The following is a 10520-nucleotide window of genomic DNA, read 5'->3' as shown; positions in this document are numbered from 1 at the left end:
ATTTCAGAAAATAATATGGAGTAAAAATATTGAATTTTGCTTATTTTGTGGGAAGCTGGAAAGTTGGGATTATTTGATCAAATGACCCTCACATGTTCAAGATGGAGAAATTTAGTAATGCAATGAATATACAGGTTCATATAATGTACATATATAATGTTCAAGGCCTTTTTCTGGTTGCATCAAAACTAGTAGTAGACAGAATGTTAAAAGACAATATGGCATGCAAATAATAAAAAAAAATACCATTTCTTGGAAACATAGGTGCAAATGGTGAGTAATGAGATAGTTTTTTCTATTTTCTTGCTTCAGCGCTTCTGGAAATTGAGTGTTTTGAGACAGTAAGCATACATGAAGGCAAAGAAGACTGTGAAACCTACCAACATTACACCAACTTCTCCCATGAAGTTTAGCTTGTATCCAAAATGCTCTTCAACATAACTCCTAACGCTTGTTTTGAGGGACGTCGCCTCCACTCTCATCTCCTCCTCAACGTCTCCATATTGAGACACGATCAGCCCGTACACTGTCCATGCCATCGGACAAATCCAATAATACCAAATCCACCATATAGGAATTTTCTGCCATTTCAAAGAGCCAAACAAACAAAAATAATTAAAAAATTTATAACTTTGTTTTCTTCTAGTCCATTAATGCACTACTTACTGGCCCGGGTATGAAGAAGCCCGAGAAGAGATTGAAAAGATAGTAGAAGGCATTGGAGAAGACTGCAGCCAGTTGCAGGTTGGGAGTGGCAGAGACGGTCATCATTCCATAGTATGTGAAGTAGAGAAATGAGAAGAAGTTGACGAAGAAGAACCAGAAGAACTTGATAGGTTTCCACTCGAATCTCACCATGGCGTATACTATCAATGTGTAGTATGTGGTTTGCACAAACACATAAGGTATCTCAGTGATCACCTGCACATTGTTAATCGCGTGTTAGTTTAACATGGGTAATTATGTGTGGGTAAAAACTCAATTTCTTGTAGTGATATAATCTCTTATTTTAAGGCCTGAAATGAAGTATCTATAATTAAACTTGACCTGTGCCATTGCATAAGGTAAGACAGAGTACATCCCTGCAGCTCTTTCTCTGTAAAAAACATTTCTCTCGATGGCCACTGCTGGCTGCACCGTTGCACAGTTGTTTATTCCAAGGAACAACACAGAGGCATACATGGCTCCTATAACTGTGGTTAGATCATTGATGTTTCCCCTGGAAAAAATGAGACGGTGTGTCGTGCTTTAGTCCAATTACGTTTACTGAATTTTGTGAAAATTGTTGAATTTTGATATGAACCTCTTTGTTCCTACTCCCCAAAATATTGATCCAATTAGTAATGCAGCAACGAGTGTGAAGAAAAATCTTGAAAGATTGTAGTCAGGATTTCTCCAGTAAGTCCATATTTGCTTCCAGAGAATTAGTCTGAACTGGCTCAATGTGGATTGAGAATATTGTGAAGGAAACTGTAAATCTTTTGCATTTTGAGGTGGAGTTTTTAAATCTTTGACTAAGGCCTTGTTTTTTCTGGGAAAAACAGATAATAGTTACTATATTTTTTTTTGCATGATGTGAAATAGATTTTGTGTTTGTGTGGACTTACTGATATAAAGATGTTGATTTGTAGTACTCTCCAAAATCAATACCAAGACTTGTTTCTGTTGCATCTGAGCTCACTTCAAGCATCCATGCTGCTGGATTACGCTGCTCCTCGATTTTGGGAACTCCGGGCACCGCCTGCATTAGGTAGAGTACTTCGTGGTTAAATAGAATTTTGTCAAGAAAAACTGTAATGTCAGTTTGATGTATATACCTCAAAGTAATCTATGACGTCTCTGGATTGTAGGCCGAGGGGTCCTGCGTAGATGAGGCGACCGCCTCTTTTCATGAGAAGCAACTGATGCATTTTGCACAAGTGTCAGAGCAAAGAAGTTTTTTTTTTTTAAAAATGATTTTGTTTGATGTTTACCTCATCAAAGGCTTCAAATATGTCGATCCCTGGCTGGTGTATCGTGCAGACAACGGTCCTCCCAGTGTCCACGGTGTTCCTCAGAGTTCTCATAACAATTGCTGCTGCTCTTGCATCCAAACCAGAAGTTGGTTCATCCATGAATATGATGGAGGGATTGGCCACGAGCTCGACTGCTATGGTGAGCCTCTTCCTTTGCTCTGTCGACAGTCCAGTCACACCAGGGATCCCTACCAACGCGTCCTTGAGATTGTCCAACTCGACTAGATGCATGATTTCATCCACAAAGATCTATCATTACAAGAGCAGATATCATGATTATCTTTTTCTTTTACATTTTTTCTATTTTCTAGGAAATGAAATATGGAGGGAGACGGTGTTCTTGCCATTTTTTCATCGTTGCTAACGTCTTGAGGGAGCCTAAGGAAAGCAGAATATACCAATGACTCGTGGATGGTTACTTGAGGTGAGTGGATGTCGTTCTGTTCACAGTATCCCGAAATTCTTGCAAACATTTCTTGCTTCTTTGGGAATCCGGATATTCTAATGTCACCTTCAATATAGCCATGAGTCTTTCTTCCAGCAAGAACATCCATCAGCGTGGTTTTTCCTGCTCCACTCACTCCTATCAACGCTGTCAAAACACCGGGCCTAAATGAGCCAGTCAGTTCATGAAGTAGTTGGATTTTTCCCTCAACTACTCCTTTCTCTTGCATAACCTGTGATCTATGTTAGTTTATGCTGTTATTAACTATGGAAATACGAATATGGAGGTCAGGGAAGAGGCTTCTTACATGTGGCATATCCACGTAGTAATTCACATCTTCAAATGACATGGCCAAAGGCGTGAAGGGCAGAACTATTCCCTTCTTATCTGCATCTCTGTTTGATCTTTCTGTCATATAAAACATTTGTAGTTTGAGAAAAATCTGAGCAATCTATGATTTTAAGTTGATGGTGTAAAGTTGCTACCTGTGTTTGATCTTGATTGGATCAATGAGTCCATTGAATCACTTGGTCTATGTTTTTTCGCTTTCTGATCAGTTTTTTCTTGATATATCCCCTCTGTTGTTGCCTGCTCTTGAGATATTGTACCTTGTGACTTCTCAAAAGCTACCATAATCGAAAAAACGGGTGAAGTTAGCTGGCGAAAAAGGTAAGAAAATCTTCAATAGCAACAGTAAGACCTACAGTTGAGGTACATGAGTGCCATCACAAAGAATGTGTTGAAGATGATTGTGAATCCCAAGAGAGCAACTATGCCTATCCAGTACCATTTCTCTTCTGGGAAAATATCGAATTGTTTCAAAACCGTCACTCCTAATCTCGTGACATTGTCTGAGCTCTGCCACAGAACCAAGAACCTAAATTAATCAAGATTTTGATTTGTTGGATCGCATGCATCATTCATACTTATGTTATTACACTCACCAGTTTGTTCATCCATCTTGTGGCAAACATCTCGTTCACTACAATGGAGTTGTAGCCGTAACTCATAGGCGAAATCCAGTAACCCCATCTCCACCAGATTGGGATATGATCTGCATGAAGAAGCAGCATTTGTGTTAGGAAAATCTATACATAGGCTAAAGATCTAATTTTTTTTTTTCATCTTGTTGTCTTTTGTTTAAGCCCTTTTAGATATGGCATGGTGCGTTTTGTGATGTTTACGTCGTATTTAAGCAGTTGAACTGACCGAGAGGGACGATGAAGCCACCCAAGAGGAACACGAGCAGAAGAGTGAGAGAGCCACCAGTTTTTGAGATGACTATCGTCCTGCATATCCCTGCGATGAGCCTAAACATCCCTGCAGCCATTTGTTGGATACAAAATACCCACAACAGTTGCTTCAAGAATCTGAGAAACAATAGTTTGCTTCATGGTTAGTGTCCATTTTTATACACAATCATAACTCTCATCAATATTTTTTTCAAGAAAGTGTGTGCATGTATACCTAGATGGTTGAGGGGCGAATCCAATAGTGTAATACGTCGTGGCCATCCATACGAGAGATTCAAACAAGGATATCGGTATCCTTAACAGAAGATGTGGTATGGCAAAGGCCCAAGTTGGATGAAACAGTAGGTCCCTTTGCTTGTAAAAAGCAGGAAGTCTCTGTATAGTGAGTGAGAGTTCCACGTATCCATTGAACGTGTTGATGATCATGCCAAAGATGAGGGCCCCCATGTAGACAACGGCATCCTCTTCACTCACATCATGCAATCTGGTCCTCAAGAACACGGTTGATGCAATCATTGCCACGACAACAATTTGGACAGTCTTGAAAACATAGAAGAAAGAGTTTCTCTTTATCAGAAGCCATTCCTTGGCAAAGTTGGCCTCAAGAAGCACTTTTCGAGGCACCGAGTTCTTGTCATAAACTAGAGATGATTTAGGACTTTGGCTTCTGTCATAAGGGACATATAGCTCTTGTTGAAGGCGGATGCCAGCATGGAAATGTTTGAATCTCTCTGCGAATTCACAAGCTGAGATGTATCTGTATGGTCTCGTTTTATCTGCCCAATACTGTTCTTGATCCTTCTTTGATGTCACCTATCACAAGTCACAACAAAATATGCATATATTAGGACAAAAAAAGTTGCAACTTAGTCAGTTGAGGACTAAATATGTACCTCTTGGAGGAAATCAGCAACTCCCTTTCTTTGGGGACAATTGAAGCCATTTGCTCCGAAGAACTCAAGAACGTGCTGTGTGGGGCCATGGTAGACGGTGTGGCCCTCGGACAAGAGGATGATGTCATCAAAGAGGTTGAATGTCTCTGGAGCTGGCTGCAGGAGGGATATCAGTATGGTGGCATGTGTGAGGTGTGCTATCTGCTGCATGCACTTCACCACCTGAAACGTCGTCGAGCTGTCTAGGCCTGTCGATATTTCATCCAGCAACATCACCTTGGATGGCCCAACAATCATCTCCCCTATAACAACCAAGGTAAGAACATAAATGAAGTAGCTTAGTTTCCTCATTTCCTTTGTTCATTATCTTAAAACAGGAAGATGTGTGCGACTACCTATTGTGAGGCACTTCTTCTGGCCGCCTGAGATCCCCCTTAGCATTTGATCCCCCACGATGGTGTCCCGGCACTCATCAAGTCCTAGTATCTGCATTATTATGTGATCATAGGTGATATGCAAATGACAACAAGTTCTTGAATAATCTACCTATATTTATCAGATTTATACCTTCAGAACATAGTCTGTGCTTCCAAATCCCTCCACCGCAGTTGCCTTATCAAAGCAAAGCAATACATTATCAAGAAAATGGTGATTAATTGTGTCACAGAAATTCTCATGCTACCTTCATAGAAAGATCAGCATCTGCATTTGTGATATCCTTGAAGAAATCTAGTCAGAAAATGCAAACTAGTCAAATTACAACGACAAAAAAAGAAAGAAAGTTTGGATTGTTTTAGGACATACCATATCTTGATCCAACCCCTTGGCACCTGGCTGAGAAGTCTAGTGTTTCTCCCACAGTCATCTCGGCTACATGAACATCGTTCTGGCTGACGTACGCTGCTGTCTTCTGTGGGACGAATTCGTTCAGCTTGTGCCCATTATAGGTGATTTCACCACTTGCCTGTTTGACAAGTTTTGAAGAGTTCAGTCAAGCAAGAATAAAATTCAAGCAATTATGGAATTTTAACACACCTTCAAGCTGGGGCTGAGCCCGAGCCTGCCTGCAAGAGCCAACAAAAGGGTTGTTTTCCCACACGAAGGCGGTCCTAATAGAAGGGTCATCCTTTCCATCCACATCAAATGAAAATCAGCAAAAATGTTATAGCTGCATTTTCCGTTCAAATTTGATATGTATAAACACACACAACACACACACCTGGAGGGCTTGATGATCCCAGAATTGTGTTTCAATATGTGAAGCTTTGCTCTGTCAGCCAGCTTCACCCCGAAGCAACTCAAGGCCGTCTCTGCAATGTTACGCGCAACATTTGGCAGCGTAGGGAGAGCTCTTTCTCCCACAAAGCAATCCACCTCAACGCTCAAGTTCTCAAACCTCACTTCTATACCAGCAACTCCAGCCCCTTCTCTGTAAAACATATAAGTGAAGAATAAGGATAGAAAATGCATTCATTTTTGTAAGAAAAAGTTATGTTAAAACCACTAACTTACTCATCAATTCTACTAGTAATTGTCCTAAAAAAGTCCTCATCATCTTGACTGCTCTGCCTCGACATTGCTCTAGAACTCGTACTCGTTCTTCTTCAAGATTTTCAAGAGCGTGGCATGCTAACTACATTGAAGCTGCAAATAAAGGAGAATTAAACCATAAGTGTGCATGATTGAGATGAAGTTGCGTGCTGCTGGTGGAAGGTCACTTTCTTTTTTAGCATTGATTTTATTATACAAAGACAAGAAAAGAAAAATGCATCTTCATTCCATCCGTGATTGAGCATTTGAGTTCTACTAGTATATAGTTGTTTTTTAAACACAAGATTTTTGTTTTATTTTCTGTCATGACTTGCTTGCTCTTTATTTTAAGGTAGAAATGACATAGAGAGAAATACCATATCCTATATATTATGCATATGCTTTGATTTGCTTGTCAGAAATGAATCTTTTTCTGTTGTGTAATGTTTTATCATTTTATATATTTGAAAATATTCCAATATTATTATTAGTGTCATTTAGTCTAAAAAAATACTCCCTCCATCCCAAAGTAACTTCCTAGTAGGGACGACACAGGTTTTAAGGAAAATTTGTTAAGTGTATTGGTAACGGAGAAAAAATATTATAATTAGTATTAAAAGTGGTGAAAATGTGTTATATTAAGTATTGAGAATGGTGGGGTAATGTTCCAAAATGGATTAGAAGTTATTTAGGGGAAGTCTCAGAAAGAAAATATATACAGTTATTTGGGGGAGGAAAGAAATATTTTTAGTGTCATTTAATACGAATAGCTAATCGGTGTTTGCAGTGCTGGAATATGAGATGGAAATTAATATTTTCACAATTAGGCCTTTGACGACAGAAAGAAATTTGAAATTCTAACCAAAAATATGATAATCTGCGTATAATTGACTTTAATGTAATTATGATATTTCTCGTTCGGGGTGGTGTAGTTGTTGCAAATATCATCCAAAATGGTAACAAAATAAATTGCAATTAATAATTCCAACCCTGTATTCTCTAAAAATATATTTTATCGTCAAAATTGAGAACAGTATAATGATACGTAAAATTACTGTATTCGCCTTAAAATTAACTATCCTCAGAAAAAAATTAAAAGAAAATATGTAAACAGAACGAAAGATGTTGACCTATTACTCAGCAAATTATTCCAGAACTAAAAATATTTTTCTGTCCCAACTAAAGGTATTTTAATATATTTGCATATACTATTAAATTGATTAATACTAGCATATACTAACTTTTCTAAAGGTTGTGCTATGGCGAAGACATCCATAAAGACATAAACTCAGCCAAAATATATTCCTTATTATGTCAGAAACAAACATGGCCTTACGAAAAATGTCTCGTTTTTCATACATCATCTTTTAATTTAAATTATTATCCCACATGACCATGGTTTAATATAGAATACGAACATCCTTCAAAAATATATATAGAATACGAACTCGAGACGAAGCATAAGGCAAGTAATGAATAGCCCCATTAAAATAATAATAAATAATTAAGTGTTTAGTATTTTACCTTATAATCGTAATCCCAAATAATTTTTATTCTTTTGCACTTCATTTTTAAAACCGCCTTATTATCATCTCAATTTTTATCAAAAGCTAATTTTTAGAACTGTATTTCATTCTCAATCTCTAGAGCATCTTGACATGAATAAAGTAAAGAATCACCTATCAAACAATAAACTTAATTTACAACTACTTGAATTTTCATGGTTATTGAGTTTATGAAATCAGAATGTGGATACTCTGACCCAAAAATAACAACACTCTTTATTGATATAGTTAATCAAATCGACGAATCCGATGAATTGATAGGCCTCTCGCCCATGATATAACTAAATCAATGAAGAATACAATTAACAAATACTCCCTCTCATTATCTGTCTACATGTATTATTTAATCATATTTCACATCACATCATAAGAGGCGCTCCAACCGTTTGAGAATCTGGTATACTAAGAAGTCGTATCCAGAAACTTGAATATAAAAATACCGAAGAAATAAAAAATATATTATTTGGGACTATAGCATAAAAGTTATTTCATAATTATTTATTTATTATTATTATTATTATTATTATTATTATTATTATTATTATTATTATTATTAAGAACTATACATAATAAAACGGAGGCTATAAATATAATTATTCAATAATAATAATTAAAAAAAATTGTTGGATGGGCTTTTTAGCTTCGATGCCCAATCAATCCGACGGAGCGATTGGATAAGTTTTTGAAACAATAGGGCCGGATGGCCCTATTGGTGATTGAAACTTAAATTTTGTCCACAAAATTTAAAACATCAATATTTGGCCATCTTTTATGTGCTCTACCTAATTTACCCTTTAACCCAATAGATCCAACAACTTTCTTTGACCCGAATCCAGATTTAGGGATTAACCCATGCCTTGTCTACCCCTCAGACCCCCGACCCCACCCACCCCCCACCCACCCCACCCCCTACCACCCACCTCAAGCCAATTTTTTTTTTTTTTTTACTTCCCCTGCTTGTCTACCCCCCAGACCCCCGACCCCACCCACCCCCCACCCACCCACCCCCCCACCACCCACCCCCAAGCCAAATTTTTTTTTTTTTTTTACTTCCCCTGCCTTGTCTACCCCCCAGACCACCGACCCCACCCACCCCCCCCACCACCCACCCCCAAGCCAATTTTTTTTTTTTTTTTTTACTTCCCCTGCCTTGTCTACCCCCCCTGACCCCCGACCCCACCCACCCACCCACCCCCCCACCACCCACCCCCAAGCCAAAAAAAATTTTTTTTTTTTACTTCCCCTGCCTTGTCTACCCCCAGACCCCAGACCCCCGACCCCACCCACCCCCCCCCACCCCCAAGCCAAATTTTTTTTTTTTACTTCCCCTGCCTTGTCTACCCCCAGACCCCCAACCCCACCCACCCCCCCATCCCCCCACCACCCACCCCATGCCAATAATTTTTTTTTTACTCCCACTGCCCTGCCTACCCCCTGACCCCCGACCCTACCCCCTCACCCACCCCCAAGCCAAAAGGAACTTTTTTAAACACTTCCCCTAGGGTTTAGATATTCCATTTAGGGTTTAGATTATCCATTTAGGGTTTAGATGTTCCATTTAGGGTTTAGATTATCCATTTAGGGTTTAAATGTTCCATTTAGGGTTTAGATGATGCTGTTGTTTCTATATTTGTTCTGCATGTTTGGCACTTATGGCACTATTAGTGCCATAAGTGCTAAAAAGACCATTTTACTTTATTTTATTTTGGATTTTCGTTGGCACTTATGGCACTAATAGTGCCATAAGTGCCATAAAATAAAATAATAAAGTAAAATTTTTTGGCTTGGGGGTGGGTGGGGTCGGGGGTCTGGGGGGTAGACAGGGCAGGGGGAGTAAAAAAAAATTTCGTTGGCACTTATGGCACTATTAGTGCCATAAAATAAAATAATAAAGTAAAAGTTTTTGGCTTGGGGGTGGGTGGGGTGGGTGGGGTCGGGGGTCTGGGGGGGTAGACAGGGCAGGGGGAGTAAAAAAAAAATTTCGTTGGCACTTATGGCACTATTAGTGCCATAAGTGCCAAGCTTGGCACTTATGGCACTAATAGTGCCATAAGTGCCTAACCCGACCCGCGTGCCTGATCCTACCCGGCACGCGACCCGCGCTCCTGACCCTACCCAGTCCGCCCAATTAAGGGCAAAAACGTCCCAAAGCTATAAAAATGGCCAAAATTTGTGTTTTTTCAATGTGTGACCATAAATTGTGTTTTATGCTTCATTTTGGCTACTTCAAAATTTTACTCTAAGTTTTTTATGATCGAATTTTTCTAGGCCTTTATTTTATCGACCTTAATTCAGCCTTAAATTCTAATGTGAGGTGGGCCGGCACGTTGGGTCAGGCCGAGTTGTAATCAAACTTACCTGGATAACTATTTTCTAAATATTGGGGTACACATCTACATGATATTATTGAGGGCCACTATTTAGGTGTTTTCGAATATCAATACTTGGCATTGTTCATGTTAGAACCGGGTACACGATCGAGATATTACAAAATAAATATTTTGAGATATTACAACTCAAAATAATTGAAAATATTACAAAGAAAATAATTTGAGAAATTACAACTCAAATAATTTTGTACAAGTGAAATATACTGTATAAATAAATTATACGTATAGACTAAGTCGAGTCGAGATAAATCTCTTCCCGCAAGAAGATTATCGCCCCGGTAGTGCTCTTCGGTTTAGGCGTATCTTCCCCAAAGGTAAAACGACTTCGTCTCGTCGGATGTAGCACCACAATCCGGCGAGCTCCGGCGAACTGAATAAGGATCGAAAACTGAGCTAGAGGTGGAATGCAGAATGCAGACTATTTTGTGA

The 10520-nt window shown here is 38.9% G+C and overlaps 1 protein-coding gene across 2 annotated transcripts; it reads right to left on the bottom strand.

The window, feature by feature from the left end:
• Nucleotides 1-224: 224 nt before the first annotated feature.
• On the bottom strand, nucleotides 225-6370 carry LOC130992499 (ABC transporter G family member 35-like). Of its 2 annotated transcripts, XM_057917153.1 has the most exons (23): nucleotides 6119-6370; nucleotides 5826-6035; nucleotides 5642-5732; nucleotides 5411-5570; nucleotides 5289-5335; nucleotides 5174-5218; nucleotides 5002-5092; nucleotides 4607-4908; nucleotides 3928-4526; nucleotides 3670-3830; nucleotides 3405-3514; nucleotides 3165-3318; nucleotides 2946-3086; nucleotides 2768-2868; nucleotides 2360-2692; nucleotides 1974-2264; nucleotides 1818-1901; nucleotides 1608-1741; nucleotides 1304-1531; nucleotides 1048-1219; nucleotides 856-921; nucleotides 667-728; nucleotides 375-581 (listed from the first exon to the last, which is right to left on the bottom strand). In XM_057917153.1, the coding sequence occupies exons 1-23, from the start codon at nucleotides 6181-6183 to the stop codon at nucleotides 515-517; spliced, it is 3714 nt and encodes a 1237-aa protein (XP_057773136.1). In that variant the 5' UTR covers nucleotides 6184-6370; the 3' UTR covers nucleotides 375-514. The 2 variants fall into 2 exon arrangements, with proteins under 2 accessions (XP_057773134.1, XP_057773136.1); XM_057917151.1 differs by having other exon boundaries at nucleotides 225-581; nucleotides 667-921; nucleotides 6119-6368.
• Between the last annotated feature and the right edge of the window lie 4150 nt (nucleotides 6371-10520).

Source organism: Salvia miltiorrhiza, chromosome 7 (genome assembly GCF_028751815.1).
Source record: "Salvia miltiorrhiza cultivar Shanhuang (shh) chromosome 7, IMPLAD_Smil_shh, whole genome shotgun sequence".
Taxonomy (NCBI): domain Eukaryota; kingdom Viridiplantae; phylum Streptophyta; class Magnoliopsida; order Lamiales; family Lamiaceae; genus Salvia; species Salvia miltiorrhiza.
This window is presented reverse-complemented; position numbering and strand designations above follow the sequence as displayed.